The sequence below is a fragment of the Schistocerca americana genome, chromosome 9, assembly GCF_021461395.2.
Source record: "Schistocerca americana isolate TAMUIC-IGC-003095 chromosome 9, iqSchAmer2.1, whole genome shotgun sequence".
Taxonomy (NCBI): domain Eukaryota; kingdom Metazoa; phylum Arthropoda; class Insecta; order Orthoptera; family Acrididae; genus Schistocerca; species Schistocerca americana.
The window spans coordinates 160,804,533-160,831,697 of NC_060127.1; the positions used below are offsets into that span (position 1 = coordinate 160,804,533).

The following is a 27,165-nucleotide window of genomic DNA, read 5'->3' on the forward strand; positions in this document are numbered from 1 at the left end:
AAGGGTGGGCCAACACCATACTGAATTCCAGCATTACCGATGGAGAGCGCCACGAACTTGTAAGTCATTTTCAGCCACGTTTCCAGACACTTTGGATCACATGTTGTACGTTGAACATTGTCCCAAAATATAAACTAAATAGCAATAATATGTACATGTTCCAGCCCGCTGAAGATGCCTTACAGAGAATAAAGCAGAAACGCATATGGCACGATAATTTCATTCAGTTGTAGTTAGACTGTCCAGAAATAAAAATTATCGGTATACCGTAATATTATACGCAACTGAGTTGGTCACGACTACAAAGTTTGAAGATGTTCGATGAGGGATTTTGCGAGCATTAAAATATTTGATGTAAATAGACTGAAATGCCAAAGAAACTGGTATAGGCATGCGTATTCAAATGTAGAGATACAGGGTGTTTCAAAAATGACCGGTATATTTGAAACGGCAATAAAAACTAAACGAGCAGCGATAGAAATACACCGTTTGTTGCAATATGCTTGGGACAACAGTACATTTTCAGGCGGACAAACTTTCGAAATTATGGTAGTTACAATTTTCAACAACAGATGGCGCTGCAAGTGATGTGAAAGATATAGAAGACAACGCAGTCTGTGGGTGCGCCATTCTGTACGTCGTCTTTCTGCTGTAAGTGTGTGCTGTTCACAACGTGCAAGTGTGCTGTAGACAACATGGTTTATTCCTTAGAACAGAGGATTTTTCTGGTGTTGGAATTCCACCGCCTAGAACACAGTGTTGTTGCAACAAGACGAAGTTTTCAACGGAGGTTTAATGTAACCAAAGGACCGAAAAGCGATACAATAAAGGATCTGTTTGAAAAATTTCAACGGACTGGGAACGTGACGGATGAACGTGCTGGAAAGGTAGGGTGACCGTGTATGGCAACCACAGAGGGCAACGCGCAGCTAGTGCAGCAGGTGATCCAACAGCGGCCTCGGGTTTCCGTTCGCCGTGTTGCAGCTGCAGTCCAAATGACGCCAACGTTCACGTATCGTCTCATGCGCCAGAGTTTACACCTCTATCCATACAAAATTCAAACGCGGCAACCCCTCAGCGCCGCTACCATTGCTGCACGAGAGACATTCGCCAACGATATAGTGCACAGGATTGATGACGGCGATATGCATGTGGGCAGCATTTGGTTTACTGACTAAGCTTATTTTTACCTGGACGGCTTCGTCAATAAACAGAACTGGCGCGTATGGGGAACCGAAAAGCCCCATGTTGCAGTCCCATCGTCCCTGCATCCTCAAAGGTACTGTTCTGGGCCGCCATTTCTTCCAAAGGAATCATTGGCCCATTTTTCAGATCCGAAACGATTACTGCATCACGCTATCTGGACATTCTTCGTGAATTTGTGGCGGTACAAACTGCCTTAGACGACACTGCGAACACCTCGTGGTTTATGCAAGATGGTGCCCGGTCACATCGCACGGCCGACGTCTTTAATTTCCTGAATGAATATTTCGATGATCATGTGATTGCTTTGGGCTATCCGAAACATACAGGAGGCGGCGTGGATTGGCCTCCCTATTCGCCAGACATGAACCCCTGTGACTTCTTTCTGTGGGGACACTTGAAAGACCAGGTGTACCGCCAGAATCCAGAAACAATTGAACAGCTGAAGCAGTACATCTCATCTGCATGTGAAGCCATTCCGCCAGACACGTTGTCAAAGGTTTCGGGTAATTTCATTCAGAGACTACGCCATATTATTGCTACGCATGGTGGATATGTGGAAAATGTCGTACTATAGAGTTTCCCAGACCGCAGCGCCATCTGTTGTTGAAAATTGTAACTACTGTAATTTCGAAAGTTTGTCTGCCTGAAAATGTACTGTTGTCCCAAGCATATTGCAACAAACGGTGTATTTCTATCGCTGCTCGATAAAGTTTTTATTGCCGTTTCAAATATACCGGTCATTTTTGAAACACCCTGTATATAAACAGGCAGAATAACGCACTGCGGTCGGCAACCAATATATAAGACAACAAGTGTCTGGCGCAGTTGTTAGATCGGTTACTGCTGCTGAAATGGCAGGCTATCAAGATTTAAGTGAGTTTGAACAGGTGCTGTAGTCGACGCGCGAGCGATGGGACACAGCATCTCCAACGTAGCGATGAAGTGAGGATTTTCCCGTACGACCATTTCAGGAGTGTACCGTGAATATTTAGAGTCCGGTTAAACATCAATGGAATGACGAGATACGTTTGAAGTTCTCTAACGCTATAGATACAGCAATAAGGAATAGCGCAGTCGGCAGTACAGTTGAAGAGGAATGGACATCTCTAAAAAGGGCCATCACAGAAGTTAGGAAGGAAAACATAGGTACAAAGAAGGTAGCTGCGAAGAAACCATGGGTAACAGAAGAAATACTTCAGTTGATTGATGAAAGGAGGAAGTACAAACACGTTCCGGGAAAATCAGGAATACAGAAATACAAGTCGCTGAGGAATGAAATAAATAGGAAGTGCAGGGAAGCTAAGACGAAATGGCTGCAGGAAGAATGTGAAGACATCGAAAAAGATATAATTGTCGGAAGGACAGACTCAGCATACAGGAAAGTCAAAACAACCTTTGGTGACATTAAAAGCAACGGTGGTAACATTAAGAGTGCAACGGGAATTCCACTGTTAAATGCAGAGGAGAGAGCAGTTAGGTGGAAAGAATACATTGAAAGCCTGTATGAGAGTGAAGATTTGTCGGATGTGATAGAAGAAGAAACAGGAGTCGATTTAGAAGAGATAGGGGATCCAGTATTAGAATCGGAATTTAAAAGAGCTTTGGAGGACTTACGGTCAAATAAGGCAGAAGGGATAGATAACATTCCATCAGAATTTCTAAAATCATTGGTGGAAGTGGCAACAAAACGACTATTCACGTTGGTGTGTAGAATATATGAGTCTGGCGATATACCATCTGACTTTCGGAAAAGCATCATCCACACAATTCCGAAGACGGCAAGAGCTGACAAGTGCGAGAATTATTGCACAATCAGCTTAACAGCTCATGCATCGAAGCCGCTTACAAGAATAATATACAGAAGAATGGGAAAAAAAATTGAGAATGCGCTAGCTGACGATCAGTTTGGCTTTAGGAAAAGTAAAGGGACGAGAGAGACAATCCTGACGTTACGGCTAATAATGGAAGCAAGGCTAAAGAAAAATCAAGACACTTTCATAGGATTTGTCGACCTGGAAAAAGCGTTCGACAATATAAAATGGTGCAAGCTGTTCGAGATTCTGAAAAAAAGTAAGGGTAAGCTATAGGGAGAGACGGGTCATATACAATATGTACAACAACCAAGAGGGAATAATAAGAGCGGACGATCAAGGAAGCAATGATGGAAATACAAGAAATGTTCAGGAGTGGAATTAAAATACAAGGTGAAAGGATATCAATGATACGATTCGCTGATGACATTGCTATTCTGAATGAAAGTGAAGAAGAATTAAATGATCTGCTGGACGGAATGAACAGTCTAATGAGTATACAGTATGGTTTGAGAGTAAATCAGAGAAAGACGAAGGTAATGAGAAGTAGTAGAAATGAGAACAGCGAGAAACTTAACATTAGGATTGATGGTCACGAAGTCAATGAAGTTAGGGAACTCTGCTACCTAGGCAGTAAAATAACCAATGACGGACAGAGCAAGGAGGACATCAAAAGCAGACTCGCTATGGCAAAAAAGGCATTTCTGGCCAAGAGAAGTCTACTAATATCAAATACCGGCCTTAATTTGAGGAAGAAATTTCTGAGGATGTACGTCTGGAGTACAGCATTGTATGGTAGTGAAACATGGACTGTGGGAAAACTGGAACAGAAGAGAATCGAAGCATTTGAGATGTGGTGCTATAGACGAATGTTGAAAATTAGGTGGACTGATAAGGTAAGGAATGAGGAGGTTCTACGCAGAATCGGAGAGGAAAGGAATATGTGGAAAACACTGATAAGGAGACGGGGCAGGATGATAGGACATCTGCTAAGACATGAGGGAATGACTTCCATGGTACTGGAGGGAGCTGTAGAGGGCAAAAACTGTAGAGGAAGACAGAGATTGGAATACGTCAAGCAAATAATTGAGGACGTAGGTTGCAAGTGCTACTCTGAGATGAAGAGGTTAGCACAGGAAAGGAATTCGTGGCAGGCCGCATCAAACCAGTCAGTAGACTGATGCAGAAGAGCAACCCTCCCGTAAATTGCTGCAGATTTCAATGCTGGGCCATCAACAAGTGTCAGCGTGCGAGCCGTTCGACGAAATATCATCGATATGGACTTTCGGAGCCGAAGGCCCACTCGTGTACCATTGATGAATGCACGACATAAAGCCTTACGCCTCACTTGCGCCCGTCAACACCGACATTGAACTGTTGATGACTGGAAACATGTTGCCTGGTCTGATCAGTCTCATTTCGTATTGTACGTGGATGAACGTGTACAGGTGTTGAGACAACATCTGCGTGTCAGCAGGGGACAGTTCAGGCTGGTGGAGGCTCTGTAATGGTTTGGAGCGTGTGCAGTTTGGGTGATATGGAAGCGTTGATACGTCTAGATATGACTCTGGCAGGTGACACGTACATAAGTATCCTGTCTGATCGCCTGGAATCATTTATGTTCATTGTGCATTCCAACGGACTTGGGCAATTCCAACAGGACAATGCGACACCCCACACGTCTAGAATTGTTACAGAGCGGCTACTGGAAAACACTTATGAGGTTAAACACTTCCGCTTGCCACCAAACTCCCCAGACTTGTACATTATTGGGTATATCTGGGATACCTTTGAACGTGCTGTTCAGAAGAGATCTCCACCCCCTCGTACTGTTATGGATTCGTGGTGTCAAGTTCCCTCCAGCACTACTTCAGACATTAGCCGAGGCCGTACCACGTCGTGTTGCGCCACTTCTGCGTGCTCGCACAGGCGCCCTACTCGATATTAGGCAGTTGGACCAGTTTCTTCATTGTCTCTTTGGCTTGCATTGACGTTGAGACTTAAATAGTTTACATTGCCAAGTGTAGTATGTGACAATACGATACGATACGTGCACTCGTTCCAGAGAAAACCGGTTCTTAGCAGTCGGAAATAGATGGACAACAAAGTGATCTTGTAAGAGTTCCATTTATACCGATTTAGGTACGGAATGCTAAAAATGATGGTGGAAAATGGAAACAGTGAACCAAACAAAACGGGCGGCGGGGGAAACTGAAAGTCAAGAGATGCAAAATGAAGAGGACTGGGCAAGTGACAGGGGAAAAGATGAAGGAAAATGCAGGCCGCCTCAGATGCAGTGGTGACGACAGACGTCGGAGTGGGAGATGATGAAGTGGCGTTAATTCGTTCAGAATACATTCAAGCTCTCTCTGACTAATTGTGCGGCGAGAATGTCAATTCAATAATTTATATACTCTGTGACGATTGCTGTGAGGCATTCGTTACAGATTCATCGTCATCGTTCCAACTACAATTTCCCAGCTGTGGTGTACAAGCGCTCGCCATCTCCTTCTGTGTTCATACATCTTCTGTTCCAGGACAGCTTCCCATTTGTTCCCCTTCTCCTCGAAATCTGATCTTACAGTCCCTGTCCAGCATTTTCCTGGTCTTTCCCGTGGTCTTTTTCCTACGAAGCTAAAGCTGAAATACCTTTTGGCATGTCTTTCCATGTTCATTCTCATTATATGCCCACACGAGTGCAGCCTGCGTTTCTTCATGACACTGGTGACAGGAAGCTCAAGACCAGCTATTCTATTCACCTCATTTCTGATTTTGTCCTTTCTAGTTGTTTGATTCATAATTCTAATGAGTCTCATGTCTGTTGTCTGAATTCTGCCGAGGTAGGGTACATGTTTCTAAACCATATATTAGGAGTGGTACGAAATAGATGTGGTACATGGTCGCGTTTGCTTTTCGTGGCATTTTATCAATCGAGAGAAGAGTTCTGATTTGACTGTAAAAATTGGATGCTTTCTGTGTCCTGCTGAGTATTTCCTGCTTAATTGCGTTGTTTTTGGAGATCATGCTTCCTAGGTGCTTGAAATGCGAAACGGATTCTACTTTGACTCCTTCTAGAAATACATTTGAGGTTGTTCCTTGCCTGTTGATGGTCATTTCTACTGTCTTTGTTATACTTATTTTTATTCAGAAATTTTTGAATGTGTTGTTCCAGTCATTAAGTTTCTTCTGTACTTCAGCTTTTGTCTCTCCCTGTAGTATCAAATCATCAGCAAAAACAAAGGCATTTGGTTTGCTGTCTATTGTCTTGATAGATTTTATTGTCCATTACTATTACAAACAGGACTGGTGATAGGGGACTTCCTTGTTGGAAACCTCTCTTTGTTTTAAACCATTCTGATCGTCTGTTGTCTATCTGGACACAACTGTAACACATTTGGTATAGCATCTTGACTTTATCAAGTATGTACTTTGGCACCTTTAGATCTTCCCAAGCTTTTTCCAATCTTGTTTGGAGGAACACTGTCATACGATTTTTCAATCTAGAAATACAATGAAAGGAATCCTTCCACATTCCCATTAGTTCTCTGTCAGAATTTTTATAGATTCGTAAACGGTGTTTAACATGGTTATAGACAACCAATTCACCGTCTGAAACCCTGACATACGGCATAATAACATTAAATAAAAATATAACAGTTCCCAGGGTGATGACTTTATGCTCCAAATTTGGTGAGACCAGTCGCTCAGACCAACACAATAAATAATTCAATATACATAGTATTTATTAGTATTTCAATTAGAAACAACAGAACTTCGCTTCAGTCATTTTCCTTCGTTTTAGGGGCTGTTTATAAGTAAATGTGGCAGTAAATGGCCATTAAACAAATATCATGCAACTCTGGTCAGATAATTAATATGTACCATACACTAGCATATCACCAAAAAACTAAGGATATTCAAGCAATGCTTTCAAACATTTGCACACAGTATCATCAGACTATGTAATCAATTTTAAGAAGCTCTGAAGAAAACAAAAAAATTACACAGTAACTAATTATTTGACACTGCACAAAACTACTGCATGTTTAAGACGCATGTATTTTTTGCACTTCCTGCAGTGATTTTCGTTTTCCTATTTTGTTTTAATGTACATATACAGTATGTGCAAAAGGCGCCGATTGTCTCTTGGTCTTGTTGCAATCTTTGATCTGCTTTGCAGTCCTCAGAAATTCTCTCAGGCAGAAGACATGCAATATTTGTCATTGCTGCTGTAGGAAGAAGATGACTTTTCACAAGAGTGCTTGCTACTTCACAAATAATAATAAAATTGCAAAGACGTTGAGTTGAACATACCTTTAACTATCTTTTAACAATGTTTTAGCACTACAAAGTTATTGTGGTAGGTCTAGGGCAGCAGTTTTTAAATTTTTCCGTCGTGCTCCCCTTCTGAGACGTAACTTATCCCCCCCCCCCCCTTCATTTTTCTTTCCATCCTCAGCACTTCACATTCTTGGCACAAAAACGGCCACAATTTCTACGAGCATTTACTTCTATCCAAATGCTACAATTATCAATTACAATAACAACAATAATAAAATTAGAGGGTGTACTTCGACTAAATCAGCCGCACACATGCATTTTTTAAAATTATCACACATTTGTATTTTTCCAAGGTGGTGAAAGTTAATAGTTACAACTGGTTTGTGAACTATGTCTATGTGTACATTTATTGGAACTGAGCAGATGTGTATATTTCACTACAATTGCTTTATAAATTAGTTCAAAAATTAGTTAATTAAAGTTTAACTGTTTCCAGCTATGTTGCTTTTAAAGCATTCAGAATGTTTTAATCACGTCGTACAAATGATGATAAGTCAATAGCTAACATTTAAATGCCAACTTAAAAACTTTTATATTCTACAAACGTTCCAACTCTCCCGATTTAAGCGGGAGACTCCCGATTTTTCCTTCTTCCTCCCGATCTCCCGATAGTAAACACCGATCTCCCGATTTTCAGAGCAGTTTCAATACTTTCTTTACTATTTGAAAATCCTGCGCCTTCGATATATTGCTGGATGACAAGGTATGGCTGCTACTTGTCTATGTTGATTTGGTAGATTGGTACTGTGGCTATCGGGAGCGGCAGTAGCCTTAGCTCTCGCTTCGTATCTACAAGGAAGTAAGGAACTTACCGTTCCCAGTAGTGCTGGGCAGGAAATCGCGTATCTGTTAGAAATCACAGTGACTGAGAAGTCGCAGATATCACAATAACCACTTTCGATTTCAGTCACAGTTAGCAGTCGCAAGTAGTATTTCACATTCAAAGACGTGAGCCATCTATTGGTCTAATTTAGCACTGCTTTCTGCGATTTCCGTGACAAGTCGCAACCAAGAGTCGCAAGTAGCAACTAAAAAGCGCAGTTAACATTCTTTTCCTAGTGCCATCTGTTGACCGACGTACGTACTTCGTTATGAGAGCCTTGTGCCTCACAAGATAGGTGTGCTGTGTGTGCATATGAAGGACTTATTTCATTAGTGGTACAAGTCCATTTTTGTTCATTTTGAGGTACAGAGTCGTAAAGTTAAATGAGCGCTGAAAAATCTGCAGTTGAGATACCAGAAATATTCAAGCATATGGCTTCTTGCTAGAGATGAACCTTTATTTATGTTTGTTTGGATCATTAATTTCAGAAGCATTATAGACAGAAAAGTGGAGGTAATGGACTTGTACCACTATTGAAATAAGCCCTTCACATTATATGACGACATGCACATTCAGCATCAGTTATGGTTGGTCAAACACAGCTGTGACTCTGAAAGTATTATATTAATAAGAAGCAACATTGCCTTTTTCTCCTGAAAATATCAAGTAACGTAACAAATGTGTTTGATTCTGCTTCCAATATGACAGTTTTGCTTAATACTCCACATGCCTACAGGACTTTGCAATGTTAACACAGAGGAACTCGGACATCTGTATAAGTGTAGTGAAATGAAAACAGTATTATTGGGTCGTATGAATGCCTCACTTTTGTTCCGACACAGTTCAAGACTCGGGATGAAAGTTTTACACCTGGTGTTCTACATGGCAACTTCACACACAAGAACTTTTTGCCGACACTACTACCACCTACATAAGTAAGCTTTTCCTGTGTTACTTTCAAGTAATGCACTTAAGCTATTCCTGATTTAAATGGGAGATCTGTACTTCCCACTTTCATATCAACAGCCTCAAAATGCATATTGTAGACTTTGGGATATGTTACAGGTCAGTGTCACACCAAGATTGTGGTGAAGAGGGGGGGGGGGGGGGGGGGGGGGAGCGGCATGTCACTCTCCAACTAGTGTTTACCAGTAAATAAGTGGCGGAAAATTACGGGTATAGGACGGCTTAAACATTTGGAAAATGAGATTTTCATTATTCACTCACTGTAGTTAACATTTATTATTCCTTTAAAATCGCACAACAACTTCAATAAAACACTGTTTAATCACTCATCTGCACAATTATGTCACTTTTAAACTGCAAAATCTTCTAAGAGCTGTCTTGAATCTTCACGAGTCTCTCTCAACAGCCTTGATGTGGATAGATACGTACAGCAACCAGTAATCAGAGTCAGAACTGTGTCTGCAAAATCACAAGGATTATTAAACAATTTTTGCTGTCACTAATTACAGGTAATATAATTGACAGAGTAGATTGCTAAAATTTGCTCTAATGAAAGCCACTCAATGGGGTATATTTCACATTTGCAAGAACGATCTCACTGAAGTAATTAAGTCCATCGAAACACTTAGAAACTAACCTCTCGTCTGACGAAAACGGTCTAAAGACGCAGTGGCAATTTCTCCAGATCTGTTGACAATGATATTTTGAGATATCACTTTACTGAGTGACTAAAATGTAGTTCGCGTACCTGTGAACATAACAATATGTTAGAATTCATTTTATAAACATGAACTATTACGCTACTGTATGGCTACTTACATATTAATTACACTATTAATATTTTCACAGTTGTTTCTTCAATACAAAATTAAAGCCAACGGAAGAACAAACGTAAAACATACTTACCAATGACAGGTTTGTTGAGATGCAATTTTCTGTGTGGACAGATGTAACTTTTTCATACAGTGGTAACTCGCAGAAATCGCAGGAGTCACAGAAATCACAGAAGTCGCATAAATAGCAGGAATCACAGAAGTCGCAGAAATCGCGGAAGTAGCAGGAATCACAGAAGTCGCAGAAATCGCGGAAGTAGCAGAAATCGCAGAAATAGCAGTGGCGGAGGGATACACGACCTAGGTTCCTGAACTGCGACTCTTAACTGCGACAAATCACAGTTAAGAATAACAGATACTGAAAAGTAGCATTCACAGAAATCACTGATATCGGAAAATCGCAGTTTAGCTCATCACTAGTTCCCAGCGTTAGGAGACAAATGAATATCTTTCAACTAGTGCCAGTTTCCTCCGCTTCTGGTAGCACCAGCGCAATCGTAAAGTTATCGTGGACAAGGAGTAGTCGATAGTTGTTCCAAGCGAAGTGATTAGCATTGTTGTGTCTAAAAGGCAGTGTTGCCAAGTTAGGGGATTTCCCCCTAAATTTAGGGGGAATTAAGCTGCCTAGGGGGAAGTTAGAGAGATAAATGTTTCAGGGGGAAAAAATCTTTAGGGTTAGTAACCTCCCCTCCGCGCCCCTCTGCTCGACAATTTCATTCTTGACTCCCTTTTACCGCCCCACTACCCCGCTTGCTTACCCGACGGTGTGATAAATTATTTAGGGGAATTTGAAGTGCAATATAGGGGGAAACGGTGCACGAGGGTTGGCATCACTGCTACAAGACCATTGTCTAGAATGTAGGATCATTGTGTTCTTAGTTCTGTTGCGCGATTATAATATACGTTAATTTGTTTCCTCAGATCGTAATTTCGAACTGTAGTTCTCTCGAGAGTGTTTCATTTGAAAGTGTGTGAATCCAAAGAAACCTGCAGAGCTCATCATTCATATTGTTCAGCATGTTGAATGATAAATTATACAGTCCGAAGGCTCAGGTATGTCCATTATTTAGTATTTACATGTGAATAATAAAGCAAATGTAATTGAATTGTTACAGTTATTGAATTATTGCAACTTTAATCGTCAGGGATGTGTTGTAATTAACAATAGTACACCGCTAAAATTCTCCTGATTTTTCACTTTTGAAAGTTGGCATGTCTGATATTCAAACTGATCACCCAAAAAGGAAATAAACAAGATAAAAAATGCACATAGTTCAAAATTCGGAAATTTTATGACATATGCACATTTAGTGCGATGTGTGCTTGAATTTTTGAAGAAAGCAGGTTCAGTCTTGGTTGAATCTTTTAAACAGCAGCTTACAGGTGCCATTCCAGTTGTAGTCGAGCAGACGTTTTGTCTTGAATGCCATTCTTGGAAATGTTGATTCATACAAGTTACCTGATGCGCAGGGTAATAACACGTCACTGCCTTCTTGCTGAATTGGGATATTCGTTCCGGGTCTGCACCAAAAAAATTTCAAGACGATTCAATTTAAATTAATTTCGTTTGAGAGTTCTATTTAGCTCCTCCTACAAGTGGTCTTATGATCGTATGGAACGGACTGTGGATCCAGTCATATTCAGATGAAGGTTCTGGAAATTTGTCTTCGAATTGTTGACGAAGGTTTTCGAGATGAACTAAGCCGATTCGACTAATTTTCCTCCCATCCAACTCATTTTCCTTCACGAAACAATTCAGTCAAGAAAAAATCTCCGTCAGCATTTTTCGAAGTGCATATACACTCCTGGAAATGGAAAAAAGAACACATTGACACCGGTGTGTCAGACCCACCATACTTGCTCCGGACACTGCGAGAGGGCTGTACAAGCAATGATCACACGCACGGCACAGCGGACACACCAGGAACCGCGGTGTTGGCCGTCGAATGGCGCTAGCTGCGCAGCATTTGTGCACTGCCGCCGTCAGTGTCAGCCAGTTTTCCGTGGCATACGGAGCTCCATCGCAGTCTTTAACACTGGTAGCATGCCGCGACAGCGTGGACGTGAACCGTATGTGCAGTTGACGGACTTTGAGCGAGGGCGTATAGTGGGCATGCAGGAGGCCGGGTGGACGTACCGCCGAATTGCTCAACACGTGGGGCGTGAGGTCTCCACAGTACATCGATGTTGTCGCCAGTGGTCGGCGGAAGGTGGACGTGCCCGTCGACCTGGGACCGGACCGCAGCGACGCACGGATGCACGCCAAGACCGTAGGATCCTACGCAGTGCCGTAGGGGACCGCACCGCCACTTCCCAGCAAATTAGGGACACTGTTGCTCCGGGGGTATCGGCGAGGACCATTCGCAACCGTCTCCATGAAGCTGGGCTACGGTCCCGCACACCGTTAGGCCGTCTTCCGCTCACGCCCCAACATCGTGCAGCCCGCCTCCAGTGGTGTCGCGACAGGCGTGAATGGAGGGACGAATGGAGACGTGTCGTCTTCAGCGATGAGAGTCGCTTCTGCCTTGGTGCCAATGATGGTCGTATGCGTGTTTGGCGCCGTGCAGGTGAGTGCCACAATCAGGACTGCATACGACCGAGGCACACAGGGCCAACACCCGGCATCATGGTGTGGGGAGCGATCTCCTACACTGGCCGTACACCACTGGTGATCGTCGAGGGGACACTGAATAGTGCACGGTACATCCAAACCGTCATCGAACCCATCGTTCTACCATTCCTAGACCAGCAAGGGAACTTGCTGTTCCAACAGGACAATGCACGTCCGCATGTATCCCGTGCCACCCAACGTGCTCTAGATGGTGTAAGTCAACTACCCTGGCCAGCAAGATCTCCGGATCTGTCCCCCATTGAGCATGTTTGGGACTGGATGAAGCGTCGTCTCACGCGGTCTGCACGTCCAGCACGAACGCTGGTCCAACTGAGGCGCCAGGTGGAAATGGCATGGCAAGCCGTTCCACAGGACTACATCCAGCATCTCTACGATCGTCTCCATGGGAGAATAGCAGCCTGCATTGCTGCGAAAGGTGGATATACACTGTACTAGTTCCGACATTGTGCATGCTCTGTTGCCTGTGTCTATGTGCCTGTGGTTCTGTCAGTGTGATCATGTGATGTATCTGACCCCAGGAATGTGTCAATAAAGTTTCCTCTTCCTGGGACAATGAATTCACGGTGTTCTTATTTCAATTTCCAGGAGTGTATTCTCCTATAAATTAGCACTTCTATTAGAAAGGTAATATTACCATTTCAGTCTTGAAGTGACACGTTAAATCATCCAGTTTCTCGAAACCGTCGGGCAAGTAGCACCCAGGAAGTATAGGGCTGCTGTTCAATAGGAAAAGACGAATAAGTTCATCCTTCAGGGCCATAAAGCGACGAAGAATTTTACCACGAGACAAACAACGTACCTTCATGTGCAACAGAAGCGAATCATGAGTGGAACCCATCTCCTCACAAAGAATGGAAAATAGCCTAATGTTTATAGCTCGTGCTTTCACAAGATTTGCTGCACTAACTGTGTATTTCAGCAAATTATTGACATCCGGTTGTACTACTTTCGGCCTCCACGTACATCATGCAATGTGTGATTTTACAGAAGGAGAAACAGCACACGATTGTGGTCATGAACCTAAATAATAATAATAATAATAATAATAATAATAAATTCATGTCTATCAATACGACGAACCATGGTTATCACTTGCAGGTGGTATCAAATTCAGACTGTCGCCAAACCTTTCTCCGTGCACTATTTCGCACATTTTGAGGGCTGCGGGAAGAAGTATTTTCTCACAAATAGTGGGTGATGATTTGAATTTTACAATGAAGTAGGATACCTCTAGGGATGCACTTAGCGCTTTCTTGTGAGTTGGTACCTGTTTTTTGAGGAATCTGACAGTGTCTTTCAGTTGTTGCTCATGATGCTTAAAACATTCGCTGGGTTTACACTGGGACGAAAAAAAGTCACGGGACAGCTATTTGCACATATACGAATGACGGTAGAATCGCGTACACAGGGTATAAAGGAGCAGTGCATTGGCAGAAGAGGCATCTGGATACAGCAGATTCACGTGTAAAGGTTTCTGACGTGATTATGACCGCACGACAGAATTAACAGACTTTGAACGCGGAATGGTAATCTCAGTTAGCGCATGGGACATTGCATCTCGGAAGTCTATGGGGAATTCAATATTCCAAGATCCACAGTGTCAAGAGTGTGCTGAGAATACCACATTTCAGGAATTACCTCTCACCATGGACAACGCAGTGGCCGACGGCCTTCAAAACTGCTCTGAGCACTATGGGACTTAACATCTGAGGTCATCAGTCCCCAAGACTTAGAACTACTTAAACCTAACTAACCTAAGGACATCACACAGATCCATGCCCGAGGCAGGATTCGAACCTGCGACCGTAGCAGCAGCACGGTTCCGGACTGAAGCGCCTAGAACCGCTCAGCCACTTAATGACCGAGAGCAGCGGCGTTTGTGTGGTTGTCAGCCCCAACAGACAAGCAACACTGCGTGAAATAATGGCAGAAATCAATGTGGGACGAAGGACGGAACGTATCCGTCAGGACATTGTAGCGACATTTTGTTTTAATGGGCTATGGCAGCAGACGACTGATTCGGTTGGCTTTGCTAACAGCATGACGTCACCTGCAGCGTCTGTGCTGGGCTTGTGAGCATATCAGTTGGACCCTAGACGTCTGGGAAATCGTGGCCGGGTGAGTCCCGATTTCAGTAGTAAGAGCAGATGGTAGGGTTCGTGTGTAGTGCACACACAATTAAGCCGTGGATCCAAATAATCAACAAGGCACTATGCAACCTGGTGGTGGCTCCATAATGGTGTGGGTTGTGTTTGAATGAAAGGGATAGGTTCTTTGGTCTAAATGAAGCAATCATTGTCTGGAATTGGCTATGTTCGGCTACTTGGAGACCTTTTGTAGCGATCCATAGATTTCATGTTTCCGAATAACGATGAAGTTTTTGTGGATGACAGTGCGCCATATCATTGGTCCACAATTGTTCGTGACTGCTTAGGATACTCTGGACAATTCGAGCAAATGTTTTGGCCACCCACATCGGCTGACATGAATACCATCGAGCATTTTGGGACGTAATTGAGAGGTCAGTTCGTACACAAAAACATGCACTGACAACTCATTCGCAATTATGGACAGCTTAGAGTCAGCATGGCTCAATATTTTTGCAGGGAACTTCCAACGACTTGTTGAGTCCATGCCTTGTCGAGTTTCTGCACGAGGCCGAGCAAAAGAAGGTCCACCACAATATTATGAGGTACCTCATGACAGGCATCTCTTTAATTTTATAGGCTCCACACAGTCGTTGGCCAAATTCTCCAAACAAAGAGCATATTGTGGTTGTGTCTTATTATTGAAAAGAATGCTGGAAAAGTCTAATGTCAGACAATCAGCTTGATATTTACGCACGTTGTTTTTGCATTTATAACTAACGTTGCTGATAGGAACAGAGAGAGATGGAAAAGAAGAATATACTTTGCATAGTTTGTTAGCATTATACCATGGCAGTCTCAAAAAACTCTCATCACCTTGCCCAATGGTTTTTTAGTGGGGTGAATCTACACGTTTCAAGTAGCTGCTTTGCTTCTTTTTCTCACGCCAAAGTGAAACACGCAGTTCATATTCATAATTATAAAGCAGCTGAAGAAGTAATCTAAATTGATCTCAAAGAACAACTGCCTCGATTCGGCAGGTTTCTTGAATCAACGTGAGGAGTTGCGGACCCCGAAGGGTGGTTACTTGTGTCCAGAATGTCGGGCAAAATGTTGATAACTAATTACTGACAGATTTTCATTTTGTCCACAGTAGTCTCGATTCTGATACTGAACTTACCAGAGTACCACAACCCCCACGTCTCTTGAACTTCCAGATTCTTTACAGAGAGATGATATACCACTTGGTTCTTCGTCGCTAAGACTTGTTTGGACAACTGCAGCACCTATCCACTATGTCATATGATGCTGCATTGTTGCTGTACACCTCCATCAGCGCAGCTTCGATTGTCGCATTGTTGTTCCCGTCCAAAAGCAGAGGTCGAATACTTCTCAATACTCCACTTTATTAATCGACAAGGCTTTTTTAAAAAAAAATTCCTTTAGCGGCCTGTTATGTTACTATGGAGTGGGAATTTCAGTATGTGCCAGGACCGAAAACATGTTCCAGAAATAAAGAAACAGTTACTTAATTTTTCTTTCGAGATGATAATTGGAACTCACTAGTTCTTATACTTTAGCGCACTGCTTCTCCTTTCTAAAGGGAAATGAATAAATGTGGCAGTCTTGTAGCTCAGTATTTGGTTGATAAAAGTTTATAATTTATGGAGACGAAAAAGACCCTTCCCAAGGATATTGTTTTGCAGCAGTGTGTGTGGCGTGTAGCAAGTGACGATGGACTGGCACCTGAGGACTGCTTGGTGTCTGATGGTGGCGGTGTGGTTGTACAGCAGTGTAGGCCATGCCACTGGCTTCATCTGGAGCTGGAACAAGAACATGAGCAGCGACTGGGGGAGCCAGGACACCCAGATCTACAAGCCTGTCATCCCCAAGCCTGGCATCCAGAGGTGAGTCCCAAGCCATAGCCATCTTCTGCAAGAGCTTCAACATTGGGGGGATGCTTATCACTCAGCTGAGCACCATACATAGTTACATACTAACACACAAATGAGAGGAATCACAAAACAGTACACCATCTCTGGCTTTGAGGTCAGCGTGTTGTGAAACCCATACGAGCCAACACTAAACATTGAAGTGTGGAATTGGAAAGGAACCAGATAAGCTACTCAGGAATCTCTGTCTAAACGTTCTGTGTGTGCATGCTCACTGGAACAATGTGATGGGCAAGTAGCCGACTGAGCACATCCTGGCCAGTTTCGCCAGGTGACTGTGTAAGCCAGTACCCCAATGTTCATAGAGAAAGCTTGCCCACTCCTTGTAACAGTTGGCCAGACATGTTTGTGTTGAAATCTTAAACTTGGGATTGTCCAAAGGAGGGGCAGTATCTTGACTCTTAAGTCCTTCCTGATGTTATGGCTACTGCAAATTGCCTTTGATGCGTAGGCTCAAGATATGTTTTCGTATTCAGCGGCGCAGCTTAGGATTCCTGCACTATCATCATCATCATCATCATCAATTTCATCTCCACTAATATCATTATTACCATTGTCATACCCATTACCATTGTTGTCACATTATCATTGACACATCACACTATATCATTGTACTTTACTATCATTATTGTGACTGGGATTTGACAAAAGATTGGCTGTGACTGAAGAAAACCGCTGAGGCTATCTGATCAGCTTGGGGTTACCAACAACAGATGTGAACAGAAGACAACGCCGAGGAAATGGACAAGTGCAAATGGCACTGCAAAGAAACAAGTCCAGCAGGTAATCTATACAGAGACTAAGACATAGAGAAGTGGAAACCAATAAGCAACGGTGTGTTGCAGCTAGCGATACATATGCGAGGTGAATATGTCACTGAAAGTGGTGCCACAGAGTGTCACCACTTACAGTAGTGCTGCGATCACTAATTGCTCAGTTATGGTGGTGATGCACTGTGGCAAGGTAAACCCAGCAGCGCATTATGCTGATGTGTGCGTATGCATCTGTAGCTGCTGCACCTAGCAGCAATTGTCGAGTTCCATGTTCTCTTGTGGGCTTTGAAAGTTGTCCGGAATATATGCCCCCTGAAATGGCCACGTATGGTTGGATACCTCTCAGCCAATATTTGGGATGTGAACCGTTGATATGGTTCACACCCTGGCAATGAAGCTCGTTGGATGGTGTGAGGAATAAGAAGCATCCAGTGTCACACTGGGTTCCATGTTCTCTTGTGGGGTTTGAAAGTTATCTGGAATATCGGTCACCAGAAATTGCCTGATGCTGGACGCCTTCAAGCCAGCGTTGGGAGGTGAGCTGTTGGTATGGTTCACATGCCAGCAATGAAGCTCGTTGGATGATGTGAGGAACCAGAAGCCTGCAGCATCACACTGGGATGTGGTGACACAGGCGTCATTGGCTGTGTCTCTAAAGACTGTGTGGAGACACCAGCCTACATTTTCATGTCTGCAGAAATTACAGCTAGTGTTCTGTGGAGCGCAAGTTATACGTGTGCTGTTGTAGGACTTGCGAACGTGGCGTTTCTAGGCCAAGGTGATCTGCCAGTCGCATTGTAGTCATTAGGTGTGGACAAAGTTAGTGGACGTGATGGCACTCCAAACCATCACATGTCCTCTTTCTCCCCCCCCCCCCTTTTTCCGCCAAGAGGCTGCTCACATTGCTGTGCCTGGTGGAAATTGCCCAGCATTCTGGGTCTGGGGTTCCCAGGGCATCGGTGCCAGGAGAAAAGGAGAGATTGTGGTTGTCTCCCATGGGGGAGCTCTACAAGGCAGTGGTCATGGATGCAAGTGTTCCTGTGTGTGCTTAGGAACAATGTGAATGCAGCTATGGTAGTGGCTGTTCCCATTGCTTTCAACAATTGTTACTTAAATGTCCACACCATACACTGTGGTTTGCCATTGGAGGATGGATGAGATGGCGGACTAAAAGGTGTTTTATGCCATCTGAAGCGCAGAATTGTTCGCAATCTGTCACTGTGAACTGGAGCATGTTCTCTGATACTGTAGTTTGGAGGAAGGTCTTCAGTGGTCAGAATCTGGATGAGCCCATTAATTACACAGTCCGTTTGGTGGTCGCCATGCTGACTGTATAGCGGTAATTAGAGCAAGTGTCTATGACTATAAATCATAGAGAGCCCAGACGCTGGCCAACAGAACCCAAATGAATGTGATCCCAGGGGAGATAGGGATTGGACAGGGAGCCTGGTGATGTGACCTGATGCTGGGCACAAGTGGAACAGCAGCACACGTGGTGTCTACGTCATTGTTGAAACCAGGTAAATGTGTTGCTGCAAGAGAGTTTTAATCCGTGACATTTCCCTTTTCCCACCATGGGGTAGTTGTAAAACCTGAGGCCCTAGAGCTCCTTTGAGAGGACATCATTCATGACTGATATACAGTGGTAGTGCACGCCCAGGTGCAGAGCTTCGAACTAGTGTTCTTTGAAAAGTACATGGCCAACCGATGGAGGTCATGGTGGATAACTTTCCATAAGACAGGATTGCAGCACCTGTCCACAGCAATTCGTGCAACCACAATGGGAAACCCATCCAGCGTTTGTCTCTGTTCTCTATCTATATAGAAACATAAGGTTTCCAATAAATTTCCTTTACTTTATGTCTATGGTCACAAATTTTCTGTCACCAGACTACTGCTTTCGATCTATAATGACCTTCTTCAGATCTGTTTTATAAAAACGTGTCCTAATGTACTGCAGCCATAGTGGCATGTTTTATAAAACAGATATGAAGGTGGACATTATAGACCAAAAGCGGTAGTCTGATGACAAAAAATTTGTGACCATAGACGTAAAGAAAATTTATTCTATATTCGGCTCATTGTTTTATTCCTGACCATGTCGCAACTTGTGAAATAGGGTTTCCTGCTGGTCAGAGGGTGGATCTGGTCTCACAGGTGGTGAAATAGAGCTTCAGTATTTGTGTGTTGCGCTGTGGGCTTGCATTTAATGGTATAACACCGTGAAGTTTGGGGGAAAGTGACCAACACTGAAGCTGTTTTGCTGTCTGTTCTGCAAGACTGGAGCGTAGTCTGAATAGTTCTACCATCGGTTTGTGGTCTGTAATTAAAGTGAACGTAGCTCCGAACAGGTAAACATGTAACTTCTCAACTGCAAAGACAGTCGCTAAAGCTTCTTCTTCTATATGTGAGTAGTTATTGTGCTTAGGTGTCAGCATCTTTGACGAATAATCATTCTTCCTATACACCAACATTGCATCAGTGCTGTATGGGGAGGCACCTGTGGCGAGAACTAGTGGATGCGATTGTCAAAAGGGTTAAGGCAATGTGATAAGCACAGCATTTGCTTCATTCTTCTGCAACTCGCTTATCTGATGCATGATAAAGGTTGCCTGAGGTAGTAACTTAAAATAATAATTCACCTTTCCAGAAAAAGCTTGCACCTCCTACAATTTTTGGGGATGAGCTGGAGAGTCAATAGGTGCGACATCGTGATAAGTGGGTTGGACCCTTCCGTTGTTGAGCAAATGTTTGAGGTATTCCACTTGCTCCAGGAAAAGCTGGCGTCTGCTAAGCATCACTTCACTCTGGGCCACATAATGTTGTAAATATGCTCCAAAGGTTTTGCTGGCGACTCTGATACTTAGCATCCATGACAATTGAGCCATCGAGATAACTGGTGCAAGTAGATACTGACCTTGACAGCTGTTCCAGGAATTACCGAAAGATTACTGGAGCACTTATATTTGTACAAATCGAAGGGAGTGTTGATAACAATGACTCCTTGCGACTCCTCATCCAGTGGTATCTGCCTTCTCTGCTCACAAGTTTTGTGAGGAGCTCTTCTGGAAGTGGAACAGGATACGTATCTACTTGTGTTTGGGCATTGATTGTTGATTTGAAGTCGTTGTATAGCCGGAGGGAGCTGTTAGGTTTTGTTACCACTATCAGTCGTGTGGTCCAACCGCTGGTTTTATTTGGTTCAGCCTCCTCAAGACTCGTGGTGTCGATCAAGTGACTGCTCAATGACAGTCCATAAGTGGACTGCATTGGGCCATACTCAGCAGGATCCAGGCAACACATCTGGATGCAAGGAGATGTGCACCAGGAAATCTGTGGTGCACTTCAGGCCACGTATAAAAGTGGCACAAAAGTCATACAGTTATTGGAAGGGAACTGTCTCACAGACGACCTCAACCTCACCCTTGGAAAATCCAAACAACGGGAAGGCGCCCAGACCGAAAACGTTTCCGACTGAGTGACTAGCCAAGTGATCTTTTCGTCGAGTATGTTGACCATTAATTGATCCCAGAGGAAATTGAACCGTCACTTTACGCTAACAAGGGTGGGGCTAATTCTGGGGAGCTTAAGCGGCATAGGTTTGGAGGTTCACCAAGGAAACAACAGTTCCTGTGTTCATCTAGAGACAGACATCTTTGCTTGCAGTTGAGACATTGGTAAACAACTTTATAACAAAAGCATCGTATGGGGCTATTACTGCCCAAAGTTCATGCACTGCTCTTTGACACTTGTGGAGAACTGGGTACGATTATTGGGAGACGTCCATTTTTTCTGCAGTGGGTGCAGTGTGCCCAGCAACCCAGACGCTTACACACAGGTGTGCTGTGAAGCAGTCTGGGCATGATGGAAGGCCCTGCTTCCCACATCAGTCATATGTGATATATTGTTCAAAGGCTATTGACATATCTGAAGCTGATGGATCATGATGCTGCCGTCTGGTAAATGGTTTACAAGAAATTTGTGTTCTTGGGGCGCAATGGGATGTCTGGACTGCTGTCACCTGTGCTCAAACCATGAGGTGCTCATTTGCTGCCTGCACGATTTTAAATTAAAAAAAATGCGGTGATTGTGAAAATATCGTCCAATGATGGTTTGTGTAGCTGGGGACTGACATGTGTTCTTCTGGATTACAAGCTAGATGGACCACTACATCTCGAAATAAAGTCTGTGTATGAGGTTTTGCATCCGGGAATGTGAGAGCGACTGGATTTAAGAGAGGAACCAACTTCTTCAACAAGGGAAACGTCTCCAGGGAAGCCCAAGAAAGGAAGCGTGACTATTGGGGAGCGTCATCAGTGACCTGAATGGCGAAGAAATGGTGTTTCACACACTGTAGAGGCGTGTTCCGATACTCTTTGGCCTCTGTAAAAGGTGGAAACGCAGGTAGACAGCTCTGTGCCTAGAAAGTGACTACTGCTGTTGTTAGTTGGGTACTGATAATCTGCAGCTGACACTTTAAAAGCTGAATATCTTGATGGAGCTAGTTAGTTTGCTGCTGCTGCTGTTGTTGTTGTTGCTGCTGCTGCTGTTGTTTTATGCTGCTGCTGCTGCTGCTACTGCTGTTGAAACTTCTGTTGGAACTGCCGTTGGAACTGCTGCTGTAGAAGTGGCTGTTGTTGTTCCAAGAGTTCCACGCGTTTTGAGTCCATAGAATGCTGCTAACCTTTTACTTCGTCACCAATTATTGTGACCGGTATATGACTAAAGACTGGGAATGACTCGAGGAACCAGCTGAGGATGACTTACCAGCCTGGTGCTTCTGACAGTAGATTACGGAGTGGAGACGGAAGAAACCAGCAAGCAAATGGACAAGTAAAGGTGGCACTAGAAACAAACAAGTCCAGCGAGTAATCTATAGAGGAGCCAAGACGTAGGGAAGCATAAACCAATGAACAAAGTTGCGTTATGGCTATCAATACAAATGCAGTGCAAATACACCACTGGAAGCAGTACAGGCAGGCATACGTCATCTGGTCTGGACAGTAAATCTACAACTAGCTTATCGTAGTATCAACCCTAGGTCATAGCCGTCTGCAGTCATGAGATGATACACGTGGTTTGGCATCTCGTGTGTTTGGTGTTGCACTGGGTGCAAGTCTGATCTACGTATAATTCAACGTCAGAAGGTATTGCCTACCATCGAAGCAGCGTCACTGGCCTCTTATATTTGTCATGGTCGTTGGTCCCTCTCTAGTTGGTGGATGAGGGGGTTCTGAAAGAGTCAGGGCTTGGTGTACAGTCTTGTCGCCTCATGTTGGCACCTTTCAAGCACATAGGGCTCGACAGACGTGTTATGGAGGTAGTGCACTGGGAAGTTGTAGGGCACATGGAACACTTCATGCAGGATTTTTTCTGGAGGGCACATAGACGCTTGATGTGGCTAGCAGCTGCATTTCCTCACACCTTACTGGTGTATTTCACGATGGGCCGAATACTCAGCCTGTTGATACAGAGACCACAACTTACTGACAGAGGAGACCTCTCATTTAGCAGCCAATAGAGCATGTCAAGCTGCTGTATTGTTTGCTTAAGCACATGAATAATTTGCTCCTTCCATCTGAGATTCTGACGTAAGAAGGCCCTTACATATTTCGAGGATTTGGTCTTTGATCCATTCAATTGGATGCCCAAAGGGCACAACACTGGCAACCACTGGTGGACGACACTTGGTCAGGCTCGTGCCTTGGCTTTTGGCCGCACTGAAACCAGCACTCTAGCTCATAGCCCATTCTTCAAGCTGGTGCAAGAACTTGCAGTCAATGATGCACAGCAACTAGCCACGTACTGCGTGTATCATTAGAGTACACGGCGTTGACGACTTGCGGCGACTTTGGGAAGTCTGCTATATTCAGCACCACACCTAAAATGGAGCCCTGCGGCACCCCGGCATAAATTTCTGTTTGGTAAACATCCCCTATGCAGCACGGACAATGAATGTGTTGTGGTAAAGACAAATGCACTGAAAGTGAGGCCACAGTTTGGAGGTACTTATAGCACTGCTGTGAGCATTAACTGGCCAGTGAGGGGTGTGTGGCGCTACGGCAAGGCGGGACTAGCACTGCGACAAGGCAGTGTGCCCACTTATGTGTGTCACCTAGCAATGATTGTAGAGTTCCATGCTCTCCTACAGACTTTGAGTCATCCCACTGGTGTAAGAGAAGCACTCTCCTCAGCTCCTTGCAGTAGATGCTGACAAAGAATTCACCAGTGTATGATCATATCTCGATGTCCAAAAATTCTGTTTTTGTCACCAGGAACAGAATCATTATCATCTGCCATTTGACATGCGCTGCGAGCTAAATTCCTCCTCCAGATTTCTCTGCATTATGGTCTTCAGTTGTACTCACACGTAAGGCCATTTCATGTTTTCTAATGTGTGGGGTGGAGGGTATGTCGAATACCAACAGTGTTTTCAGCCTTTCGTGTTCCATCTGCCCATACCACACGAGAGAAAGGACTGTCATTAAGGCTCCGAATGAATTCTAATTTCCTTGACATTTTTCAATCATGGTCATTTTGTGAAGCATGTGGAACTAACATCTTGCCTCACCCTTCATGGAGTGTAGGCACCCATAATCACTTGTCATAGTGTCTGAATTAAGTAACTCGTAGTATCTTAAATATAAACCATCTTTTGTGGCTACCGAACTGGATATCTAACTTGCTGTTTCTTAATGTTCATATTTAAGGTGTGCATCTCATTGCTGCAAATTGTCTCCATCTGAAAGAAAGTCTGGGCTATTCCTATGTTAGGAGCAACTTGTCACATCAATAAAATCTAATAAATGATGTGGCCGAAATGAAAATGTACTTAATAACTTATTAATATGCACCACAAAGTTGGCATTAACAGTGAACCGACTCGAAACCAACTTCGATCAGCTATTGCCGTCATTGCTTATATAGCTTTTACCAGTCAAAATTTGAAGTCATTCATTATTTCAAACAGTAATTTTGAAGTTTGCAATTAAAAATCTCATTAGTTTTTCAAAACAGATTACAACATTTTGATCTACAATTTGTTACACTCTATCCAGAATAATAAACTTACTGAAATATTACAGTTATCATTGCCAAATTACATGAAACTCCTTTCTACAATAATGTTGGATTTAGACGTCCTAACAACTTTTTAAATACAGGTTTGATTTTGATATTTACATGCATGGCTGTGTGTGCCGCCATATTGGCGGCTGACCTTGAACTTGACTTAGCCGCAGCACGAGGCGCCTGGTGGATCGCGCTCTAGTTTCAACAGAGCGCGGTCCGCTGGAAAACTCAGCTTCCGGGCCGCCATTGCGGTTTATCTGCGTGCTACTTCCTGCTGCGCCCATCGAGCTTCCGGTTATGAGCAGGATGTGTGAGGTATGGCGCTGCTGTTATCAGTACGTGCAGGCAGCTACTGCTTGTTTGCTGCATTTGTATTGCTGCTATATAACGAAGCTGCTGCATTTTAATTAACACGAGGCAACTGCATGTTTTACACAGCCATGCTTCCTTTTTATTCATTAATAATTATTATAATTAATCTTTTGTTATTTGTGCAGGAGTTCCGACTCCTGGGGAGTTGGGTTGGTTTATTTTCTTATCTATTAAATACTACTACACATTGATCTTGCCAAAAGTTTGCAATTAAAAATCTCATTAGTTTTTCAAAACAGATTACAACATTTTGATCTACAATTTGCTACACTCTATCCAGAATAATAAACATACTGAAATATTAACAGTTATCATTGCAAATTACATGAAACACTTTTCTACAATAATGTTGGATTTAGACATCTTAACAACTTTTTAAATACAGGTTTGATTTTGATATTTGCATGAACCCTCCATCCTTAAATTTAGCTGAACAGTAGTTACAATTGTGTGAAAGTTATATTATGTGTTCAAAGTGACCCCCATTGGCAGCCAAATAACATCGATGCTGTTGACCTGTTTACCGAACTAGGGCTGTCTATGTTGCCGGTGCGATAGCCGCACAGGATGCCTCAATGCTTTCTTGTAGCTCATTCAGTGTAGTTGGCTTCTGTTGATAAACTTAACTTTTAAGGTGCCTCATAGGTAGAAGTCAAGAGGTGTAAGGTCTGTAGACTGCAGTGGGCAGTCAACAGATTCTGTTTGAACTATCTGTTGTACACTTAGATTTTCAACCAAGTAGGCTCTGACCTCTGGTTTAGAGGTGGAGTACCATCTTGTTGTAGGTAAAATCTTTCATTCCCAAACACCTCTCGGATGGCAGGTAAAATCGATGTTTGCAGCACATGAAAATACGTCTCACCAGTAACAGCACCTTCAAAGAAGAATGGGCCAATCAAACTGTGCATTTACAGACCACAGCAGACATTAACTCCCGGTAAATTAACATGTTTGCCCATGTGAGTGTGAGGATTTTCAGGAGCCCAGTACATGCAGTTGTGATGTGTTACTGCACCATTCAGCTTGAATTGCACCTCGCCAACAGATAACCGTCTCTGCAAACTGTTCACCCTTCACAAAACATGCATTCAACTCCATTCTTCAACCTGGGTCGTCCTTGTTCATAGTCTGCAGCAATCCTGGAATGTACACTTTCCTCTTTGCAGCCTTCAGAATTTGTTACACCCTTTCATGTACACCCTGCGTCTCAGATTTTTGAGGTGACCTAATAAAATGTTGCAACACAGCTACGCTGCAAGCTTGGCATTTTGATGAATTTGGTTGGCCAGACCTTTCCTTGTACACATTCTGATCAGTGCTGTTGGCTTCATATTTATTACAAATATGATAAATTGTTGTATGAGTTGGTGGTTGAGTTCTGTAAACATTACGCCATTACTATTGTCCCTCCCTCATGTTTTCGTACTTCCAGTACCACTTCAAAACAGCCTTGCGTTGCTCAGATGACAATCTTACTTCCTTCAGTGCTGCACTGTCATGTGCTGGAAAACGAGTGCCAAGAACTGGTGAGGAAACAATGTATGTTGTTACTGTGCAAAATTGCAACAATATGCCATTTGTTCCAAAGATATTAACTATCAAAGAGTATTTACATATTTCTGAACTCCTGTGTGTCTCTGCTATTAATCCTATTTTGTAACTGTTCCAGTACGATAAGCAAGCAAAACTCAAAAATCAGTCAACGAGTGTTTTGTAAGCAACTTCTTTTATGGGTGAGTTGTATTTTCTTAGGTTTCAGCTGGTAACCCAAAAACATTTCATCAATAGTTTTATAAGGTAATTCCACTTGATGCTGGCGATGCTTCTTTCTACATTCATCTCTTACATCTGTATCTTTGTTGATGCAAGAGCTAAGAGGATTAATGATACATGAAAATTACATACCACCATATATAGAAAACTTCATTTTGCTGTCTGGAACCATTCATTGAAATCACTTTTTATATAGTGAACAGCACACCATTAGTTTTACAGTCACTAAGGGTGTGAATGATGGTACCTTTACAAATGACGATGTTGCCTTTTTGAACATGGCGTATTGAGTTCTATCTGCTAGAAAGTCCTGGATACAATTGCAGAGATGGCCTGTCTTCCATGAATTCTGTATTTTATTCACTAAGCAATGGTGGGAACAGTATCAAATGCCTTTGGGAAGCAAACAACACATCTACCTGGGTGCCATATCTGCTCAGCCTTCTGAATGTTATGGGCAAACACAATGAACTGAGTGAGACCTTAGTTTCTCCCAGTGTATACAAAGTTCAAATAACTTACAGG

At 43.2% G+C, this 27,165-nt stretch overlaps 1 protein-coding gene across 3 annotated transcripts in view; it reads left to right on the forward strand.

The window, feature by feature from the left end:
• LOC124551103 overlaps window positions 1–27,165 on the forward strand; it is a 214,512-nt gene that overhangs the window by 28,007 nt on the left and 159,340 nt on the right. For 2 of the 3 annotated variants that reach the window (XM_047126034.1, XM_047126036.1), the window contains exon 2: window positions 16,406–16,606. In XM_047126034.1, coding sequence (XP_046981990.1) covers window positions 16,434–16,606 — 173 coding nt within the window. In that variant the 5' untranslated portion in view covers window positions 16,406–16,433. The remainder of the gene's footprint in view (window positions 1–16,405; window positions 16,607–27,165) is intronic. The other variant, XM_047126035.1, reaches the window with a different exon arrangement.